The 23,301-nt window shown below is 41.7% G+C and overlaps 2 protein-coding genes across 8 annotated transcripts in view; one reads left to right on the top strand and one right to left on the bottom strand.

Moving 5' to 3' along the window:
• The window catches only part of Slc38a9 (solute carrier family 38 member 9), a 78,793-nt gene extending 74,593 nt beyond the window's left edge, over nt 1-4,200 (bottom strand). For 3 of the 5 annotated variants that reach the window (XR_007593664.1, XR_007593665.1, XM_050152784.1), the window contains exon 1: nt 4,064-4,191. The gene's annotated coding sequence lies outside the window, so the exon portion shown is untranslated. Of the gene's footprint in view, nt 1-4,063 lie in introns of all 5 variants that reach the window. The other 2 variants (XM_050152787.1, XM_050152789.1) reach the window with 2 other exon arrangements.
• A 5,126-nt stretch (nt 4,201-9,326) lies between these two features.
• Nucleotides 9,327-23,301, top strand: part of Ddx4 (DEAD-box helicase 4) — a 53,891-nt gene continuing 39,916 nt past the window's right edge. For all 3 annotated transcript variants that reach the window (XM_050152853.1, XM_050152854.1, XM_050152852.1), the window contains exons 1-5: nt 9,327-9,535; nt 11,771-12,066; nt 12,837-12,923; nt 18,438-18,495; nt 21,816-21,887. In XM_050152853.1, coding sequence (XP_050008810.1) covers nt 12,852-12,923; nt 18,438-18,495; nt 21,816-21,887 — 202 coding nt within the window. In that variant the 5' untranslated portion in view covers nt 9,327-9,535; nt 11,771-12,066; nt 12,837-12,851. The remainder of the gene's footprint in view (nt 9,536-11,770; nt 12,067-12,836; nt 12,924-18,437; nt 18,496-21,815; nt 21,888-23,301) is intronic.

Here is a 23,301-nt window from a genome sequence, read left to right as displayed (position 1 = left end):
GCAATGCCGCAATGTTGTGGCATAGTAAAACTGGCGATTCACCACAAAGAAGCCCAAAAGTTTATTTAAATTAAAAAAATTCATAAACAAGAAGTCCAAAGTTCTTATTGCCTTTTTATCAAATATTTAATAACGTTCAGAAAAATGAGTATAGAACTTGGTGGTTTCCAGTTGTCTTAATCAATTAGTTTGAACTTCAACTTCCCCTGAAACACTGCTCCATAAGCAATTTAATGGTTTTTAACAACGAGTAAAGCTATAATACTCTATTTGATGAAGTAGGTTGAAAAGGGAGTAAGTGTTCTTAACTGTAAGTTAGAATGCAGAACAGTCTGTTGATGACAAAAATGCTAACCACTCATACAGTGACTCTTTGCTGCAGTCTTAACAATGATATAATTGGTGGGCAATAAACCAGCAAGGTGACATAGACAGAATCTAGTTCTAGTACCTTAATCTCTGGGCTTTAAAACAAAGCTCTAAATTCAAAATTCAAGACTCTCTCTTGGGGGTGGGGGGCGTTTCTAGACAGGATATCTCTGTATAACAGCCCTAGATGTCCTGGAACTCAAATCTGTAGACCAGGCTGGCCTCAAACTCACTGAGATCCACCTGCCTCTACCTCCCGAGTGTTGGGATCAAAGGTGTGCACCACCATGCCTGGCCAAAGCCAAGACTCTTAACCCAAAGCTAAGTCAATAAGAGTTCCTGGTTGTTTAAAACTAGTTTTAGTATGGGGTACTGCCATTTTTACCTCCAAGGTTTATGTGGGAAGTAATTACCAAGGCTGGAGAGATGACTCAGGGTTACAGTACTAAGAGCCTTTAGGAGATATGATTAGTACCTTATAAAAGGGCCGAAGGGGTTGAGCCGGAAGTCCCACTTTGCCTTTCTGTCTCTTTTACTATGTGGGAACATAGCGAGAAGGAGCCACCTGGAAGCAGAGCTCAGGCTCTTACCAAACACTCAAACTAACTGCACCCTGACCTCAGACTCCCGAGTCTTCAGAAAAGTCAGCTCTAAATCTGCTGCTTATAAATCGCTCATGCCAGGTGTTTTGTGAGAATGACATGAAAAGACCAAGATGAGTCCTGAAAGGAAAGCGACAGCTTACCTAATTTGTGTGATACTGAGGTCAAGACAAATGTGAGTTAGAATGAGTGTCAGGATTAAAATGGCAGAGGTTGGGAACACTAGAGATAAGAAATGAAAGGGCTTGCAGCTGGGTATGAGATAGCCAAGCTGACCAGATAAGAGGAGGGACAGGGTCTAGAAAAAAACAATGGAGTTGGTCTTGGCAGGCTCCACCTGGCTCCCACCAAGCCCCCTGCCACCACCACCCTGAGAACACACCCAAGGCACTGTTGCCCTTTTATCTCTTCTTGCATTTAATTTCAACAAACTAAATTGTAAGAATGGCTTTTAATAAAGCCCTGGCTACTAAATTCCTGCTCCTACCAGTGTCTTAAGGGGATGGGGCTTTAAGTTAATCTATGACCTGCATACGTGACTTAGTATGGTAAACGTCAGAGAGTTACTAGGAAGGAGACTATGGCTGATTAATGTGTGACTATAATTCAAGCTGACTCCAACCTCAGGCAGCAGGAGCTGGCCTTGCTGTGCTTGGTGGTAGCACCATGGACAAGAGACTGGGACTGCTTACCTTCAGTGTTCTCTGCTTCCAATCTGCAGGACCTAGACGTTCTAACACCCTCCTTATAACTAGCCATAAGCAAATCTGTAGTATCTATGCTAAGACGCTGACAGTCTTTTGTGGAAAGACTGGGTTGTGGTAAGATAAATATTACTTTGGACATAAGCATTCAAGGAGTGTATGTTCTTTCTCAGAGGTTGATATTAGTTATTATCTAATACATGGATATATGTTATAAAATTTCAGATACTCTACGTTCAGTTTACTAGGCCATACAGGACTTTCTTTTTTTCTGAAAAGGGGCAGAAAGAAATTATTTAAGCTTATTCAGCCATTGCATGTCTGCAATTACTCAACCCCACCTTTTAGTGTGATAGAGAAAATGGAAATGGGAGTGCATGGCTAGACTCTAGTAACATTTTATAAGAGAGAATATAGTCATTAGCAAGGAGAATTTGGTCAGAGCTCATCTACCTCTATAGCATAAAGCAAGGGAATCACATCATTTTACAAAGGCAGCCTCGTAGAAGCTGTTACTATGCCTACCTGTTTTCTCTATAAATCTCCTAGAGTCTGCTAACACACTCACCTAAATTCTTTCCTTATGAATAATTTACCAGTGTGTTCATAGATAATAGCCATAAGTCTACAGTTCTGAGGTCCCTGGTAGAACATTTTTCTATTCTGATGAAGTAGTTCTTCGAAGGATGTTAAAACCTGGCAGTGCTGGACACAGTGCATTTTAAAAATCCCCAAAGCAACATTATGGCACCAAAGAATCTCTCCTCCCACACCAGCAACACTAGCTCCTTGTAAGTTCTGGATAAAGAGAAACTACTAGCCATGTACTGAAGTTCAAGGGATTAGTTGGCAGTACTGTCTTCCCAAGTTTACCCTTGTTGAATACTTATGGTATTATAAAGCCACAATAGGATATTTTTATGTGTACAATACGTACACACTACTGACGATTTTGAGAGGAAATTTAAAGCTGATTGTTCTCAATGCTTTGGCAGGCAAAACTGGGAATGCAAGATAAATTTATTTCCTTAGCATTAGATTATGTGACATCTTTGTTAAGGTGGAAGTCGCTGACTGTTCTTGTCTGTGCAGCGTATGTGTATGTACATGTTCATGTGTGTTGCACACACGCATGCGGAGGCCAGCAGTTGAAGTCAGGTATCTTCCCTCTACCTTACTTTTTGAGACAGGGTCTCTCACTGGACTAGTTGGCCAGCAAGGCCCCTGGGGATTCTGCTGTTCCTACCTTCCCAGTGTTGGGAATTCTACTGTGGCAGAGTGCCTGGTTTTGGTGTTTTACAAAGGTGTTGGAGATGGAACTCAGGTCTTCATGCTCACAAGATCAGCACTTTAGGGACCAGTCATCTCTCCACCTCTGGCTTTCGGGGTCGTGAAAGCCTATTTACGTATCTAACTGGAGACCCTCCCTCCACCTGCCTCACTCTCCTGAGTCCGGGGATTACAGGTGTACCCCAAGTCTATCTGGCAGTAGTTGTTTCTAAGGCATATAAATTTAATTCACAAGGGTCATATGACTTACTGAAAAGTTTTGTTGAAAACAAACAACAAAACCCAAAATAAATAATGAACAAACAAAATCGTTTTGCCTGCTACTCTGCATGCCAGTTCTTTGTCATATCTGAAGGCACCGAAAAGGAAAAAGGCACTCGGATCTACTTAGCAATACACACGGCCCTGCCAAAGGATCACCACAGTTAGGTTTTGGATAAGCTGGCTAATAACTGATTGACGATAGGCGGAGTTTCCAACTCGGTGGTTCTGTTTCCATTTGTGAGGCGAGGAGCAGGCATTTGTCTATCTGCCCCGGAGCTCCAGTATTGCAAGACAGCCAACACACCATGCCATCCACTATCAGGGCACTCGTTCACGGGCTGGGGAAATGGCTTGGCAGAACAGTGATCTCACTGCACCTACCAAGCGCTGGGATGGATCTCCAGAACGTGTACAAACACAAGTGAGCAATACCCATACCACCGGTGTGGTAGGAACAGCAGGGGCTGTAGTCCGAGACACCAGGAGGCTTCCGCTCTCTCTAGCTCTTTCTCACAGGACACTTCTGTTCTTATCCCAACAGTCCTCTCATCCCGGCTTCGGGTGCTGATCTGCAGTCACCCTCCCTGCCTTTTTCTAGAGACTCGGGCAGACCCAGACTTCCTCAGCCCCGCGGACTCCCCGCACTCGACCCACTCGAGAGACACGAGCCACTCTGGGACAGTCACTCTGACCTAGAGCTTGGCTCTCCCCACATCCCAAAGACCCCTCCGTAGGGACAGCCGGTTGACCGCAAGCTCAACCCTTCCCGCCTCGCCTGGGTTCCCTCTCAGGCTGTCCCAGGGTGAGTTTGTCAGGAGCGAGAACGTGCCGTACCTCAGCAGGCCAATCCTTGGGAAAAAAAAAACCCGTTCGGGAGGCGAAGATCCCTTTGCAGACCTCGCAGTTGTCGGCCGTCGGGCGACTTGTCCCCTAAACAGGAAGAGGCAACGACTTAAGCCGCGGGGGCTGGCGGGGGATGGAGTCCTAGGCGCACACAGCCCGCCGCCTCTGTCAAAGCGCCGCTATCCAGAACTACAACTCCCAAAGGGCTCTGCAGCAGCAAGCGAGCCTCCGCAAACCCCGCCCTCTTGCTTCGGAGGCGGGGTCGCTGAGCAGGTGCGCGCCTCTCTGTTAGGCTGCATCCTCTTCTCCTGAAGAACCTGGGAAGACTGTAGAAGCGATCTCCTGAGGAGATTTACAGTATCACAGGCCACGTGAGGAAAAGATGATGTGACTGACGTACCTAGTGACTTTCTTCTCAGACTCTCCTGCCTCCTGTGATGGTCTGAAGTCACGCGCTTGGGCGCTGTGGATTCTGAGGGAAGCTGGGGTGGGGTTGGGTAGCGGGGAGGGCGTGGCTAGATTGTAGACTAAAAGAAGCTTTCGGAGAATATTGACTCCCTGCTTCCCAGTTTTCCCCAAACCGACGCAAATAAACACTACAGTCTGCGTAAAGTATTTTGGTAAGGAAGTCAAACTCATGCTGAGTCCCTAAAACCCACATGGCGTGCTTGCCCAAGCCAGGGCTCTGTAAAGAAAGGTAGCATTAGAAAGCAATGTACTGCAATGTGATCAAGACCCCAAGACTTAAATTTATCAAATAGTAATGAATTCCAAGAATTTTACATTTATCTCTTTTTTATGTCTTTTGCAATTGCCCAATTTATTTTACAGAGAAACAGTCCTAGAAAAGTTAAGTGACATAGCAAGACCAAAACTTTAAAGTGGCGAAAATCTGGAACACAAACTCCTCTCTCAAACGCCCCTAAATACCCATTCTGATGCTGGGGGCTTGACAATTACAAGTAGGTGACTTAGTGAATGTTGCCTTTAAGGGGGATATAAGCTATTTCATTATAATGTTCGTGTTCTAAAAGGCTTACCAGGTACTCTTTGGCTGTACTTTCAAATGAGCAATGCATTGATTTGTGGGCTTCTCTGACAGGAACATTTTCTCCTTTCTCCAAATTCCAATATGAGAAAACAATTTTAGGCAAGGTTGAAAAGTAAATAAACACCTTACAACGGCCAGAAAAAAGTATAACAACCAAATTGCTGCAATTGGTAAGAAAGCTCTGGTCATACCAGGCAGTATTGGCACACACCTTTAATCCCAGTACTCCAGAGAGAGAGAGATAGGCAGACCGCTGAGTTTGAGGCCAGCTTGGTCTACAGAGATAGTTCCAGGATGGCCAGGGCTTCACAGAGAAATCTTATTTTCAAAAACTCAAAAAGAAAAGAAAAGAAGGAAGGAAGGAAAGAAAGAGAAGAAGGAAGGAAGAAAGAAAGAAAGGAAGGAAGAAAGAAAGAAAGAAAGAAAGAAAGAAAGAAAGAAAGAAAGAAAGAAAAGAAAGCATCTGGTCATGTCCCACTTTTCAGATGGGGATGATCTTGAAGATAGCAGCCCATCCTCTTGGTACAGCTCACTAACACCACCAAAGGGACCAACAGAGACCTTACTCTGAAGAAACTGTAACTGAGTGTTCTGCCTAGTGGATTCTTAAAGGCTCAGCCCAAAGTTTTCCCTTGGCTTCATGGGCCTCATCTTGGCTTCCAGAGCAGGACCTGTCCAAAGTACTTGAACACGTAGCCATAACTACAGAAGTAAGGTCTAAGTCCAAGCAAGAAATAAACAGACTAGAATTTTGCCATGTTTCCCACTGAGAAACTCTTAATTAGTACATTCATTTACTATAGAATAGGATTTAAAAATTACTCAGGATAAAAGGATAAAGGTAGGCCAGCAACTGAAAACAATTTTTTTTTGAGACAGGTTTTCTCTGAGTAACAGCCCTGGCTTCCCTGGAACTCTCTTTGTAGACCAGGATGGCCTCAAACCCACAGAGATCCGCGTGCTTCTGTCTCCTGAGTACTGTGATGACAGGCATGTGCCACCACTGCCCAGCATGAACAAATCCTAAGACACACTGTCTTAGTGTAGCAGAATTCCTCCTGGCCTGGCACCAAAGAGTTAGAAACTAGCCCTAACACTACCCCCACCCCTGCTGGCCTAGCCCTGGTGTTAGCACCTAGCCCAAATCCATCCTTTATTGTACAGATACCTTTTATTGCCCTATGTGAATCTCTGACAGGACATTGTCTCAGAGTTTCACAAGAATACAAAACCTATGCAAAACTCAGCTGGGAGGGAACCCCTGAAAACCACTGTACACCCCTCCATCAAGACTTTGTGCTTGGCACTGGATTTTTGGAAGCTTCATTCAGATGGTTTGAACATATGAAGATCAACTAGCATAATTGTAAGTATGGAAAAATAAAAATGCCCTGGGCAAAGTGAAGGTGCTTCGGTTTATAGAGGCTGAGGAACCCTGCAGCCTCAAAAGGCTAAATTCGTTCTCAAGGGTCTGTGAGCTTTCTTTCAATGGACACACGTGAATTGTGATAGTCTTGGTCTAGTGCTGTGACAAAACACTATGACCAAAAATCAAGTTGGGAAGAAAAGGATCTATTTGGTTTTCACTTCCATGTCTGTGTTCATCATCTACGGAAGTGAGAACAGGAATCTGGAGGCAGGAGCTGATGCAGAGGTGCTGCTTACCGACTTGCTCAACCTACTTTCTTATAGAACCCAGGACCACCAGCCCAGGACTGGACCCACCCACAATGGATTGGCCATACCCCATCAATCACTAATAAAGAAGAGGCCCTACACACCACATACACCAGCACACTCACTAATATTTAATGACTAGGACGAGAAGGAGACATCTAAAGAAAAGTTTGATAATGATTTGGTCATAGAGGCAGACAAGAACAGCCAGGAAAAGCGAGGGAGGGCAGTACATTTTTACAGGACTGTTTGGTTTTTATTTATTTTTCTGTCTTTTAGGTAAGGTTTACTCTGGAGTGCTAGCCACTTAGACCTTGAGGTAATCTCTGGCAGATAATCAGTGATTGTCACCTGAGAGTTATGAGGTTGCTCTTTCTTGGGAAATTTCAGAACCTTAGCATGACCTCAGTCATAAGACATTCCTGGCAAACACAGAATGACTGTGTTTGCTTAGGTAAGGACAACTTCTAGATCAGAGAAGAGACTTTGGCATGCAGGGATTGACTTGCTAAAAGGCCTTTTGTTCTGTAACAATCAATAAAAGTGCTCTTGCGAAGCTGCTAGGCAGTCAGTTCATCAGAGGCTGATCTATCCTGCTGCTGAGCTTGTTACATCCTTTAGTGTCTTTCTTCCTCCGATGTTCCTTCACAATTCACAACAACTACAAAGGTCTCACTTTGTATCCCACGTTGACCCAGAACTTGCTCTGTGACCCAGGATGGCACAGTCCTCTTGGTTCTCCTTCTGAATGAATGTTGTAGTACAGTATGAATCACCACACTTAGTTTTTCATCTGTTGTAGTGGAAAGTTTTAGCTATATACAGAAGTAGGAAGTATGGTAAACCTCTGTGTTTCTCTTCCAAAAAAACAATCAGTACAGAACCAAGTCTCATCTCATCTATAACCACATCTTAGTATTTTTGTAATTTTGCTACTGTTATGAATTGTAAGCATCTGTGTTTTCCAGTGGTCTTAGGTGACCCTTGTGAAACGATCATTTGACCTCCCCAGGGGTCGAACCCCACAGATTGAGAACCCCTGCCTTAGGGACTATTAAGGCTGGCACTAAGCTTTAAGGCAGAGTGCTTGCTTTCATGTTACCCAATAGGCGGAGTCCTGTTTCCTATTCTATAAGCCCAGGTTGTGAGGGAAGACTCCTAACCGCAGTCTTGGCCATCTGACTATCACAGGTCCAGCAGCAGCATCTTCAGGTTCAGGCCTGGATCACAGGATGCCCAGGGTTCCACCAGCACTGAGATCACTGATAGGTTTATACTGTTTCAAGTGCAGAGACTTAAATTTAATCCCCTAAAACCATATTTCAAACAAAGTCCAGGTTCATAATGATGTATGGCAAAATTACAATTATGAAGTAGCAATGAGAATATTTTCATGGTTGGGAGCACCACAACGTAAAGAGCTCTATTAAAGGGTCATTAGGAAGGTTGAGAACCACTGCCCTAAGGGACTGTTGCCACCACCGATTCCCAACCTTCAGCTGCACAAGTATCCTGGGCCAGTATTCACAGATGGAGCTCAAGACCTTGACTGGTGGCACAGACTTGCCTTACTGTCAGGTCTGGCATGGTCCTGGATATACGCTGAATCTATGTAGTACACCATACCTGTGAAATCTAGCTATGACATGGGTTAATGTCGCCTTGGATGGCCAAAGGACTGCTCTCCTCAACACCGTCCAAAGCTTGGGTATCACCACATGTACTCAGACTATTCATCAGGGTGGGTGGGGTAAAAACACAGGGTTCTGTCTTAGGACTTAATGCTGGGCTTCTGAAACTCAACACTGGGCAAGCAGAACCCAACAGTCCCCATCTCGAGTCCTGCATGGAGGTAGGGTTTCTGAAGAGTTCCAGCACCAGGGAAGACTTGCTGTCCTAGTCTAGCAAGCTCCTGCTTCAGTTGGGGCTGAGTTCCCAAGAGCATTCAGCAGCCTATTGAGTACAGGACTTTGTCTCTCCTCTCTCTCTCTCCTCAGGGCTCTGTTGGTCCTGGAGTATTGTGGGCTCAGCATGGTGGCATTTATAGCTACAGTTCTGGAGTACTGTGCCTGGGAGCACAGTAGTGGACTACCAACCCAGGGCTTGTCCCTCGGGTGATTCTCTCTAGAGCTTCACAGAATTCTACAGTTCATGACCACAGGCTGACGGCTTTGGAAGGCTCATTATAAGCCCATGCAAGCCCCAGGAAAAGGTTTGTGTGGATGAGCTACCTTTGTAAGAGCTCCCTAACTGAGTCTAAAAAACTCACCAGCTGAGAGGTTAGGCTAACCCCAAACTTGAATTGCTTTCTAGTAATGCAACAGGCAACTTGAACTTTGGTGCCATCTAGTGATAGAACTATAGGCTGAAAAAATAAGCATGCTGGCTTGAATTTCTGAAATCAAACAAAACCTGTAAAACACGCCAAATTATGAAGACTGGGATAAATACCCAATCCTTTCCTCAGATTATGTCATATATCAATCAATATCAAGGATGTTCAAGGAACTGTGTGATGTGGGAGTGTCATATATCAATCTGTTGATTTCATTGGTTAAGTTATAATAAACCAACTGCTTGGCCTCAGCTTAGAACATAGATGGGAGGAGTAAACAGAATAGAATTCTGGGCGGAAGAGGAAGTGAGGTCAGACTCTGCTCTGCTCCCGGAGAGACCGGACAGCTCTGCTCTCTGGAGCAGAGACACCATGATGGACAGAGGCTAGACCCTTCCCGGTAAGCGCACCTTGGGGTGCTTACACACATCATTAGAAATGGGCTAGTCCAGGTGCAAGAATTAGCCTGTAAGGGCTAGAGTTCATGGGCCAAGCAGTTCTTAAATGAATACAGTTTGTGTGTTGTTATTTCGGGCATAAGCTAGCCAAGCGGCCGGGGTGTTGGGGACGCAGCCCCGCCGCCGCTCCTATTTCAACAACTGTGGGCCTCATCTATCAGTAAAATAAAACATCAGAGTCTGTCCAGATAATAACCAGAGAAATGTATTATTACTTTTCTGTTGCTGCCATAAAACACCATGACCCCAAAGCTGACTTATGGAAGAAGGAGTTTAGTTTGGCTTATGGTTTCAGAGTGATAAGAGTCCATCATGGTAAGGAAGCATGGTGGCAAGCAGCAGGTGTAATGGCTGGAGCAGGCGGCTGAGAGCTCACACCCTCAACGGAAAGCATGAAACAGAAAGTGTGAACTGGGAGTCGGGTGAAGCTATGCATTCTCAAAGTCCACCCCCGACTAACATAAGGCTGCATTCCATAAACCTCCCTAAACAGCACAACCAATTAGGCTCCAAGTGTTCAAATAGCTGGGTCTCTGGGGGAACATTTCCCATCCAAATTGCCACAGATAATTAAAAGCAAACAAACCAATACTTTAATAGGTAACATTGAGAGAGATGTGGAGGCAATTTTTAAAAAAATGAAATCTTTGATCCTAAAGTTGCACTAAACAAAATGAAAATGCATTAAGAAAGCCTTGATAACAGAGTAAACCAAACAGAAGGAAGAATGGGTGAACTCCAAGGCAGGCTATTTGAAAATAACAGAAGAGTAAAAATGAAGAGGATGAAATACACTCATGATAACTCTGAGACAACATTAAAGGGCAAACAGTCAGGTTACTGGAGATCTGAAAGGAACCTGAGATTGATGCAGCCACACCCCAGTCAGGTTCCAGGTTTTCCAGAGGACTGTATCTCCTGTTTTCATGACATTGTGTGCTCTCATCTCCATGAATCTGGTAAACATTACACTCCGTAGCCCAGGATGACCTAGAACTCACTACATAGCCCAGATAACTCTTGGCCTAGAGGAACCCCTAATTTACTCTCTCATGCAGTGGAATTCTAACCACGTATTACCACACACGGCTAGAAATTTTATCTTTTAGAGCCTTGCTTGTATGGACAGCCTGCCCATCAAACCTTTTTTTGTTTTTTTTTTTTTTTTTTTTTTTTTTTTTTTTTTTTTTTTTTTTTTTTTTTTTTTTTTTTTTTTTTTNTTTTGAGACAGGGTTTCTCTGTGGCTTTGGAGCCTGTCCTGGAACTAGCTCTTGTAGACCAGGCTGGTCTCGAACTCACAGAGATCCGCCTGCCTCTGCCTCCCGAGTGCTGGGATTAAAGGCGTGCGCCACCATCGCCTGGCTGCCCATCAAACTCTTTATCATGTTTTGCTGACATGATTTCTGGAAGATACTGTACCCCTTGCACTTCCCTTTTGGGATCCTGCATGGTTCTAACATGTTTGGTGCTGATACAAACGTGTTGCTAGAAAACTTTAAAGCCAGCTCAAGCTGGAGTGCCTCTCTTTTACATCTATCATCTTGTATTGTACCTGACAGATATTTAGAAATTTCTTCAAAGCTTCAGAGAAAGGAAAATGATAAAACACACACACACACACACACACACACACACACACACACACACACGCCAAAAACAACAACAACAACAACAAACCCCTGAGAACTGTGTTTTACATACATTTCATTGTTAAGCTTTCTGGGAGAATTGGGAAAAGCATGGAAAGATTTTCCTTTTAAAGAGGTTAGGAATGAACAGAATTAGAATGTGTAGTTAATGAGCGCTTTAAATACTAAGTGCCCCTGGCAAGTGCCCTCATGGATGTGAATACATGAACCACAAATCTAGACTTTGGCAAACAAGCATTTCTTCCTCTTTTCTGCTCGAGGGACTGTTTTCTTCCTACAGACCGGCTTTCGTTACAACTCTCAATCTCATCCAAATCTTTTTTTTTTTTTAATGGGGAGGACAAAGAAAAGCATTGCTTCCACTCGGTTTTAGTAGAGGAGTGGGGCGTGTATTTGTCAAATATAGAGAGCACGTCAGACATTTAGAATCAGGAGGGCCAGGCCAGGAAGAGGAGACCTAAAGGGCAAGGAGATACAATTTTTAGTTTTTTTTTTTCTTTTTCTTTTTTCTTTATGATAAAAATGGAGCGGATGGAGCCAGGAAGGACGCAGCGGGGTACAGGCCCTAGGGCAACCTGCGTCTCCAGGCCTACCAGGCCGCAGAGCCCTGCCTCGGCCTCATCAAAGGCAGAGAACGTGCAAGGCCCCTCGGTGGGGGCGGGAACCCGCGTGGCGCGGGCGCTGATTGGCTGGCGGCCCCGTCGCCTGGTGCTATTTGTTGTCGGCCCACGCACTTGACGCAGTCGACGTCCAGGCGTCCGCACGTGCAGCCGTTTAAGTTGCGTCGGCAGCCGCGAGGAGCCCAGGAAGCCTGGAGCGGAGAGGTGAGTGAGCTGGTGGGCTTCGTCTGGCTCGGCCCTCGGCCATGGCCGCCCTAGCCGTGCCCGGGGGGCTGTGGGGGTCCGGGCTGGAGCCAGGGGCTCGGCACGGGGGCCTCCGTGGGCTGTGAGGCCGGCCTCTGAGGCCTTCCCCTTCGGACCAGCGGCTCCTTGCTGAGAGCTCGGAGCGGGTGTGAATACCTGGGGCCTGCAGGGGGGGGAGGCCTGAGGAACCTTCTGCTCGGTGCCCAAGCGGCCATTTTTCAGAAGAAACGGTGTTTGAACGCCCCCGGGGAAGCTCGACGCCCTGTGTCGAAGAGAGCGGGGCGCACCTTACGACAGTCCCGAGTTATCTCGGAGGGGACGCAAAGGGAAATATCTTGAATGTCTCAGACACTACCTGTCCACCTCATCTACAGCAAGCCCTTTGGGAATCCCTTGAGGGAGAACAAAGATTTTGGCCAAACCTAGGCGTTGCTGGGGACACGGGAATTGCGTGAATGATTCACCTAGCTTTGAAAGATAAAAATGCTGCCTATAAATACCACCTTATAGGCAAGAAAAGCTTTTGGGGGAGGGTGGTCACATTAGTCAGGTAGTTCTAAGATGCATAGGGGAAAAATAATTTACATGTATTATTTTGTAGTAGTGGTGGCCAACCCCACTGTCTTGTGCTTCACTTACTGTGTCTTATTCCTAAACCACAGCCTCATAATTAAAAATGAACAATTCTGATGTGACCATAGCCAAAAGTACATTTAAATTTTTTTTTAAAGGAACCTGTAGCTACCATGGGAGATGAAGATTGGGAAGCAGAAATTCTCAAACCTCAAGTGTCTTCCTATGTTCCTGTATTTGAAAAGGTAATAAAACTTACAGTGTAGAGTCATTAAATGTTGTGGGTTTTTATTAGTTTAAAATCAAATTGGTGAGGAAGTTCTAAATTATTCTAGTCTGTTTAGTATTTATCTGCATGTAATCTTTCTTAACTATTTAATGGAGAAAGCGAAAGCCAGGCTGGTCTTCAAATTGGATAACATCTATATAGTAATTTGATAATGACAAACAAAAGTATGGTAATACTGCCAGTGTCATTCAAATCTTAGTGCTTTAGAACTTTCAGGTGAACACAAACTTGTACAAATGTGTTGGAAAGTCTTGAAAGATAACTTGTGTAGAAAAATTGAAAGTAATGATTTGATTGGAAAGTAAGGCACTCAATGGGAATATATTAGACTAAAATATTAGATTGTTTTTTCTGAATGGCATTGGGGGTTAAAATTGTAACTCAAAAATGCTTTGGGGTCAGTTTTATGTGTGTGTGTATTCACATTTATAATTTATTATTATATTACTGGCATGTACTTTATAAGATACATTCTTATAAATAAGACACCAGACTGTGGTGTCGCATCTTTAATCCCAGCACTCAGGAGGCAGAGGCAGGTGGGTCTCTGTGAGTTCAAAGCCAGCCTGGTCTACACAGAGAAACCCTGTCTTGAAAAACCAGAAAAAAAAACCCACACATAGAAATCCTTTGCAGAAGTTCTCTCACATCTAGCATTTCCATTCTATATGTATGTCAGTTATGATTTTAAGTACTGTCTTTGTGATAATACTTATTTTATACAAAAATAAAATACTCGGTGTTTTGCTTTAGTTGGATTGATATGTGGGCTTTGAATTCAAATATCCCAAATAATAATCTGAATTTATAATTTCTTGGCTTGAAACTTATTTTAGCACTAGTATCTTAATAAATATATATATATACACATTACATATATATGTATGTACATACATGAGAGAGAGAGAGAGCTTTTGAGATAGGATTTCTATATGTAGGTCTTGGCTATCCTAGAACTTGCTCTGTAGACCATGCTAGCCTCAGACTCACAGAGATCTGCCTGCCTCTGCCTCCCAAATGATGGGATTAAAGGTGAATGCCACTACTGCCTGACTTAGTGTGTTATATTATTTATTTATTTTAAATAATTTACTTTTTTAAATGGACATTGGTGTTTTGCCTGCATGTGTCTCTGTGTGAGGGTGTTGGGTCACCTAGAACTGAAGTTACCGACAGTTATGAGCTTCCATGTGGGGATTGAACCTGGGTCCTCTGGAAGAGCACTCACGCTAACCTTCTGGCTTTTTAGATACCTATTAACAGTACCTGTAATGCATAACAGAGCCACTCAGAGCCCACAACCCCCTCCCCACTACCTTAAACTCCCAGGCTGTTCCACTTTACAGCTTCTCTCTTTATAACTGGCAAGGCTTTCACCCCTTTTTGCTATTCTTTCTGTTTCCAAGAGGTAGTCATGGCAACTTTGGATTGCCCCAAATGCCTCTGGCTATTTTCTCTCTAGCACCTGAGAGAGAAGCCACTCAGCAGTTTTATGTTTACAATAAACTTTCTTCCCACGGGAAGTGATACAGTTTGGTGGTTTCACTGTGCCCTTGCTTACACACACCTGGGAAGCTGAGTTAGGAGGGCTACCAGGTCATAATCAATACATGCCATAATATATAGATCTGTCTCAAAAAAACCAAAGTTATTCAGAGGTAAAAGCCCTCTGAAGTTAGGCTGCACATTTGGTAGAGATACAAAGTAGTAACTTTTTTTTTGTTTGTTGGTTGGTTCTGGTTTTTTGAGGCAGGGTTTCTCTGTAGCTTTGGGATTTGTCCTAGAACTAGCTCCTGTAGACCAGGCTGGCCTCAAACTCACAGAGATCCGCCTGCCTCTGCCTCCCAAGTGTTGGGATTAAAGGTGTGTACCACCACTACCTGCCCAAAGTAGTTTTATAGCATATTCTCTTATTAAAAAGCATTTTCAGGTCAGAGGTCAATGTGGAAGTTGGGTTGTGAGTAACTTGAAGGAAATAAAGGATATGGCAGGGGCAGCAGCTGCAGATAAATGTTCTAAATGAGGCATTGCCTGGAGAAGATGAGGATGGTTATTTAAGCTAATTAGAGAGCTAAAAGAGTTTTCCTTTTAAAAAACTGAAAAATCAAACTTACGTAGTATTACAAAGGACGTCTGTCATTATTACCTACTGTACACATGTACCTATTTCATAATTTGCCTTGGAATTTGTAAGTTAAACACATAAATATTAAATTCCTTAGCTGAGGCATCATGTTGTAAAAACAGTGTTCAGTTACTTTAGTGCTTATTGGTTAGACACTTTAGACTAGTAAGTATTTTTTTCCCCTCTGACAAATAGCACCTTGTCCATTGATAAGACTGGTTGGATAATTCTTGCTTTGGTATTTGGTAACTATAGATTTGGGCTTTTTATTATAGCAGCTTACTAGGATATTTCAGTGACACTGTTGTGCTTTTGCTCTTAATGACAACTTTAGAAAATATCTGGATGATTGCTGAGCCACATAAAAGTTTTGAAAGTCATTTTAGTGTCTTTTGTGAGAGAAATTTTAGAAAAGTGCTACCTGAGGGTAGCCACCTTGGTGGTGCTTTCTTTCCAACACTGGCAGGCACTTACTTAAAAGAACTTACTTGAAGGAAGATTGTGACTTTAATGCAGCCATTTGACTACAGTAAGACCTGTACGTATAGGTTGCTTCATTCTTAAGTTATTCATGTTGGATGCTCATATATATGCATTCCAGAGCTTTAGTCTGAAAATTTTTTCTTATAGAAGCTTACATAAGAAAAAAAGGAGTGGGTTAATGATGAAAGGACATTATAGGTGTTAGAGGTGAGAAAAAGTTACTCAAATTGTCATTAACACAGAGAAACCTCAAGAAATACTGGAAGGTTCAAAGATTAACTTGGTATTTAGTTATTGATTTTTGTAACAAAAGTTGAATCTCCTAAGTCCACTGATTAGTATAATACTGCCACAGTAATATACATGCATCTGTAGCAGAACTTTTAGACTAGAAACCGGAGCAGTGAATAAGTGAGAGCATTGATAATCTTGAATTACTGCTTACTCAAGTTTAACTAAAATTACTCATGAATATTCTGACCCAATTAGCTGGTGATTCACAACTTCGTTGGAATGCAGCCACAGACTGCATACAGTTTTCAGTGCATATATGAGCATTATTTAAAATCAGTTCTTTAAGTTTAGATATATTATTTTAGTTTATTTTAATTATTTACAATGGAGTGCTTTTTAAAACCTTTTGAGACAGAATCTTACTATGTAGCCCAAGCTGGTCTCAATCTCATCATCTTCCTGTCTTAGCATCCTGAGTGCTATTCATGCCTAGTCACAGTAAAAGTTTTAAGTTATGTATCTTTACTGTGAAGCTGCCTTCTGATAGTGTCCTGTGTTCTACTTTAGCCTGTAGCATTGGTGAGTGTAGTGTGAAATACTGAACTCTGCAAACAGTATTGTGTGTTTTCTTTGGTTTATTTACTTAATAACAGTTTATACTTTGCAGGTATGTGGGTCAGCAGCTAGACAGTGAATGATTTAGACATTGTAGGTTTTAGTCTCAGCCACAGCTTGGCTATTGCAGCTGCTGATATATTCATAGGTTAGTGAAGCACTGTGCTCCAATAAAATCGTTTATAGAAATGGGTAGCCCATCAGATTTGGCCATGGCTGTACTTTATTATTTAATAATTTTAAGTGATAATTTCATATATTAGCCAGTGTTTTGCATGCAGTTATAAAATAGTGTCTTCTTGTCTGCCCTCCTTCCTCCCCTCCCTCCCTTCCTTTCAATTTTCGAGACAGGATTTCTCTGTGTAACTTTGGAGCCTGTTCGGGAACTTGGGAACTCGCTCTGTAGACCAGGCTGGCCTCAAACTCACAGAGATCCACCTCCCTCTGCCTCCCAAGTGCTGGGATTAAAGGAGTGTGCCGCCACCACCTGATAGTAGTGTCTTTTTCTGCAGTTTTGCTCTTCATGATTTCAGTTACCAGTAGATAACTGTGGTGTAAAAATGTTAAGTGGGAAATTTCAGAAGTAAATAATTGGTGTTTCAAATTGCATGTCATCCTGAGTAGCATGTTAAAACCTCTCATCATCCCCCTTTGTCTTGCCCAGAAAGTGAGTCCTCCCTTTGTCTGGTGTATCCATGCTGTATACACTACCTGTCTGACATTATGGATCTATGATCCATGATCACTTGGAGCAGCTCGTTCCCCTGACATATTGTCATAAAGTCACTAGTAGCTTAATCTTACATTATAATTCACTCACCTCACTCTATCTCATTAAATCATGTCACAGCACAAGTGGTGAATAGAGAGCAATAAGATTTTTTTCTTCATATCATACCAACCCTTCATCCACTGCCTTCATCCACTCTTCCTCCACCTCCATTCAGAAAGGGTAAGGTCTCCCTTGGGAATAAGCAGACCATCAAGATGAGGCAGGATCAAGTTCCTCCCCCTGCATCAAGACCTGAACAAGGCATCTTGCTACAAGGAATAGGTTCCAAAGAGCCAGTTCATGCATCAGGGACAGGTCCTGGTCCCACTGCTAGGACCCCATGGAAGACCAAGATACACAACTGTCACCCAGGTGCAGAGGGCCTAGGTTGGTCCCATGCCAGATTCCTAGGTGTCCGTCCAGAGTCCATGAGCTCTCACAAGCTCAGGTCAGCTGTCTGTTCATGATCTTGAACCCTCCATGCTCATATAATCCCTCCTCCCTCTCTTCAACTGGACTTCCAAAGCTCAGCCCAGTACTGGCTGGGGATCTCTGCAGCTGCTTCCATCAGGTACTGGATGAAGGCTCTATGATGACAATTAGGGTAGTCGGCAATCTACAACTGCAGGGGAAGGCCAGTTCAGGCACCCTCTTCACTATTGCTAGGAATCTTAGCTGGGGTCACCCTTGTGGATTCCTCGGAGTTTCCTGGCACCAGGTTTCTCCCTAACCCCATAATGGCCCACTCTGTCAAGATATCTCTTTCATTACTCTGTCTCTCTGTCGGCCTCCCAAGAATCCTGATTGCCCCCATCCCCTGTCCTCTCCCCCCACCCAGTTTACCCAAGACATCTCATCTGTATCCTCTTTAGGGAGAACCATGCATTCCTCTCAGGGGCCTCCTTGTTTCCTAGCTTCTGAACAGTTTTTTTTTTTTACAGTCTATTACCATAATTTATTTTTTTACTGTACCAAATTCATAAACCTTATCATAGGTATATATGTACAAGAAAAAGTATCTCATGTATTTTGTGTGTATGAGAGAGGGGGGAAGGGAGTGAGGTGAAGAGAGAAAGAGACAGTATATGAATAAATTGAGAAACTACTCATGGTTTCAGGCACTGAGGGTCTTAGAATGTATTTCTCATGAAAAAAGAAGGGACTCTAATTTTTATTTGTGAAATAGATGGCACATTCTTCTTATTCAGAGTTGATTGAAAACTTGGTTTTCTGTCTTACAGGACAAATATTCTTCTGGTGCAAATGGAGACACTTTTAACAGAACTTCGGCTTCATCAGGTATGTGTTAAGGCAAGACGACTTATTTTTAAGTTAAGGGTTTTGTATAATACTTAAGGATAAGTAGTAGATTGATAGGTATAGAGTATTTTTAAAATTTTTAGTGAGGATTAATTATAATTTAATATTTTAGATAGGAAAACTTATATCTAAAGAAAATACAGTATCAGAGACTATTACTTCAGTGAATTGCTGTAAAACTTTTTCAGCCTGAGGGTTGCATGTTTGGCTTCAGGTTGCTAAAGCATTGTCAGGTCTCCTGATATATGAGGGCAGCATAGATGGTAAGATTATTAAAGTAGGTTCAAATTCTGATGATTGGTCAAAAACCAACTGTTTAAGCCAGACATTGTCATGCCATCAAGAGCATGAGTTTCTTTGGCATCAGAAACTAATTTACCGAAGTTCCCAAGAGAATGAGAGATAAGTTTTAAAAGGATTGAAACCTATTTTGTGACTCCTAACTCCTTTCTCTGTATGAATTTGTATTTGGACTGCCCACCTTCCCTGCATGTGTACTACCATACGCTCTAGAATTAATGTGTATGGTAGCATGGTAGAAAGAGTACGACTTGGGTAAGAAATTAAATCGTGGCGGTAGTCTTTTGCTTTATTGAAACAGGCTAAAATGTGACTGCTGATATACAGTGAAAGATTTTTTATTATGGTAACATGTATATAACATTGACCATCTTCACCATTAATATTTTTATTTTTGTGTACATAAAGTATGTGCTATGACATGTGTGTAGAGACCAAAAGACAACTTTGTGGAGTTGATTATCCCTCCACTTTTAGGAGTTCAAACCTTGAGGGAATTGAACACAGATGATTAGGCCTGTACAGCAAGAACTTCCAGTTGTTGAATCATCTTGCCAGCCTTAATATTTGCCATTAAAAAGATTTATTATTTATGTACATGGGTGTTTTGCCAGCATATGTGTAAGTGCACCATGGACATACCTGGTGCCTGAAGAGGATAGAAGAAAGTGATAGATTCTCTGGAACTGGAGTTAGAGATTGTTGTTAGCTATCTTGTGTGTGCCAGGAACCAAACATGGCTTCTCTGCAAAGAGCAGTAAATGCTCTTAACTGCTGAGCCATTGTGCCAACCCCAAGACTCAGTGTTTTTTGTTTTGATTTGTTTTGTTTTATTTTGAATTTTATTTGTCCTGACCATTTTTAAGTGTGCAGTAGACTGGCATTAAACACACTTGCATTGCTACATCAACCATCTACCTTGATAAGTTTCATCTTTGCAAACTGAAATTCTGCTCCCATTAAAATAATAGCTCCTCACTCCTCCTGTTTCCAGCCCCTGGCAACCACACTACTGTACTTCCAGTGAGTCCAAGTCGTTGTCTATGCATTTGAGTTACTGCTCATTTTAAGGCAGACAAATGCAAGGCCTAGGGGAAAATCAGTTTATAATTTCTCCTGTTAAAAATTAGAGGATGAGGTCAAAGCATTTTATAGTCAAGAGAACTGTTTGCTCACTGGAACCTGGCATACAGTGAAGGAAAACAAAACTGCCAAGGTAGTTTGTAGAAAAGTGAGGGAGTACGAGACTCAGTCTGTGAGGTTAAAGCAAGTTTAATTCATATGTTCAAAGTAAATCTGTTGGCTAGAGCTTATGAAAACCTTGGCTGTTGTCAAGGCACTTCTTTCACAAACATTTAAATGTATTGGTTTAATATAGAATCCAATTTTCAAAAGCATATGGGATTATTATCTGCCTGAAACAAACAAAACAAGACTCATTTTCCTTCCTCCATATGAATGCTGAGATCTTTTAAAAGTATAAAAGATAGATGTGTAAATGTATACTTCCTGATATTTTCCCAGTGTAAACCTGGTTCTCAGAGATAGTTTCAGTAAAGGAATGAAATAGGCAGGCCTATATCATAGAACATAGTACTCTGTTGTCATAGAATTTTTAAAAAGTTAGATTGAAATGACTACCAACTAAGTGCCATAGCTCATTAATCTGTGGATGCTTAGGCTAAATAAAAGAAATCACAAGAGAAATAATTGTTTCTCTCTGAATAACAAATACCTTTTTGTAGTTTTCAAATTTTCAAAAAAGTACTTTAAAATATTACATTGATTGTGCTAGGGGGGCATATATACATGCTGCAACACAGGATTAGAGATGAGAGGACAGCTCCAGGAGTCAGGGTCTCTGCTTCCACCCTGTGGGTGCTGGCACTTGTACTCAGGTTGTCTTCTGTAAGTACCTTTTTTGATCCATTGTGTTAGTCCTATTTTATGATTAAAAATAGAGCTTTTTGGACCTAGAAAGTTTTATTTTCTCATTGCAGCATATTCTAGTCTAGTGAATGTAAACTGATACCTAAATAATTTTTATCAAAAATTTAAATGGTTAGAAAGGAAGAAACTAAATCAAAATATTAGCCCCAAATTTTGGCCTCCACTGATAGTGACTGTGATTCTTTTTAGATCTCTCTCTCTCTATTCTGACATAATTGTATCAAATTCTACTTTTATTTTATGGATGCATATTTATTACATTTTTATTTTTATTGAGACATAGACTTGCTTTTCTTTGCTTCTCTGTCCTTGCTTTCTATACTTTATTTTCATTTTGTTACGATTCTACTTGATCTGGCTATTTTTCATTTTTTCAGAAATGGGATCATATTATACTCTCTTGCTTTTACTTAATATAGTGTCCTGGTTAGTTTTTATTGTTGACTTGACACAGCCTGGAGTTGCTTAGGAAGAGATCCTTAATTGAAGAATTGCCTCGATCATATTGGCCTGCGGGCATGTCTGTGGGACATTTTCTTGACTGCTAATTAATATAGGAGGCCCCAGCTCACAGTGTCTGGTGCTGTCTCTAGGTAGGTGAGTGGGCCTGTCGAGAAGCTAGTGGAGCATAGGGTACTCTTCCGAAGAGCTACTTAGACAACTCATTTTTCAGTTAGGCTCTTTGTTATTTTTCTTCTTCGACTAAGCCTCATGCATCCTAAACAAGTATTCCACCATTGAATTGCATCCACAGTCCTATTTTAACTCTGTAATTTAATTTTGTGTTTAGAAAGTATCTCATAAGTTCCTAGTACTGGCCTAGAACTTACGTTATAGTTAAGATTGGTGTGAATTTGTTACCCTTCTGCCTTAGCCTCTCAGGTAGCTTGGCTCTTGGTATTTATTTATTTATTTATTTATTTATTTATTTATTTATTTATTAATAGATAAAATCCCTCTGTTATATGTGGCACATTGAAAAGGCTTTAAATTTTATATATTTGATATATATTTTTATTTGATTTGCTTTGAAATGTTATTTGCTTTAGAAATGGAAGATGGACCTTCTGGAAGAGATCATTTCATGAGATTTCCCTCTGGAAGAAATTTGGGAAACAGAGGTAAGTATAGTCGTCCTCTAATCTGAATTGTTGACTAAAGGCATAGGGACTTTGGCTGTTTAAAGAAAAGTTAAGTCTGCTATAACTTAGCGGATGGTAGGTTTTGTTGATATAATGAGTTGATTTTATTTAATGTGAGTGGTATGTGGGGGTGGGAGAGGGGCAGAGAAACAAAGACAGGCATGCATGCCCAGCTGGCTTTAAACATTATATAATATAATCCATGCTGGTCTTAAAACCACATTGCCCCAAAACTCTTCCTGTGTACTATATTACAGACATGTATTGAACTTGTGATCCTCCTTCCACAGCCTTCTAAGTGTTAGTAGTAGATGCGTGTGCTACCACACCAGGTGATGCCCATGTGCTTCAATGCTGTCTTAACTTCTTTGGGATGATGATAAGACAGTTAAATTGACTGCACAGACAGATTGTCCACAGTTGCTGCTTAATTTCAGACTTCTGTTTCTAGGAACTGATGTGAGAACATTGTTGTAAAACATTTGGAGGGTAGAGTAAAAGGGCCTACTTGAGTGTTAAGTTTTCTTAACAAAAACAATATGGGAGATATTTTAGTTAGCTTATCAGTGTTAAATTTAAGAAGTTATTTTTTTGCCAAGGTTGAATTTATTTCCTTATTTTTGAGACAGGGTCTCTTATTATATTTTTGGTTGTGAGCCTAGCCTTTAACGGCTGAGCCATCCCTCCAGGCCTTGAGATAGGGTCTCTTGTAGCCCAAACTGGCCTTGAATTTGCTGTGTAGCTAAGACTAGCCTAGAACTCCTGTCTCCATCTCCCAAATGATGCAATTGGAGGCATGCGTCACTGTGCCTGACCAGGTTGGATTTTAAAATTGTATGTTTAGAGCCATCAATACTTGGCATGTGTGGTGGGTCCTGCAATTCCAGTAGGATTTTGAGTTTAAGGCCACCCTGGACTGCACTTAAAATCCTGTCTCAAAACAAATAAACAAACAAAAAGCTAGAAACACTTGGGTTTGTAGATAGTAGTAGAGCAAAATGCTTTCATATTTTATAACTAAATTGATAGGTGCTGAAAACATTTTGAACTATATTTTATTATTTTCAATGGTGAAGATTATCATGTGGGCTGAATATAATGCCCATTCTATTGAAGTGAGGATTCAGTATATAGAAAATCATGATGTGAATTACTGATTAAAGGTAAAAGAATGAGTAAACCTTACATGTTTACCACTAGTGGATTTATTTATTTATTATTTTATTTATTTACATTTTGGAAATATAACTTGAGAATTAAATATACTTGCAAATATATTATTTTAAAGTCCCTTTTCTATTTTCCTACTATCTGTAAAAGTCATCTAATCCTAAAGACGCATTTCATCCCTATCTTTTTTTTTTTTTTTTTTTTTTTTTTTTTTTTTTTTTGT

The sequence above is a fragment of the Alexandromys fortis genome, unplaced genomic scaffold (genome assembly GCF_014885135.2).
Source record: "Alexandromys fortis isolate MF-2015 unplaced genomic scaffold, M_Fortis_MF-2015_v1.1 scaffold_73, whole genome shotgun sequence".
NCBI classification, from domain to species: Eukaryota; Metazoa; Chordata; class Mammalia; order Rodentia; family Cricetidae; genus Alexandromys; species Alexandromys fortis.
The sequence above is the reverse complement of the archived record's forward strand: the minus strand, read 5'-3'. Positions and strand labels throughout refer to the sequence as shown.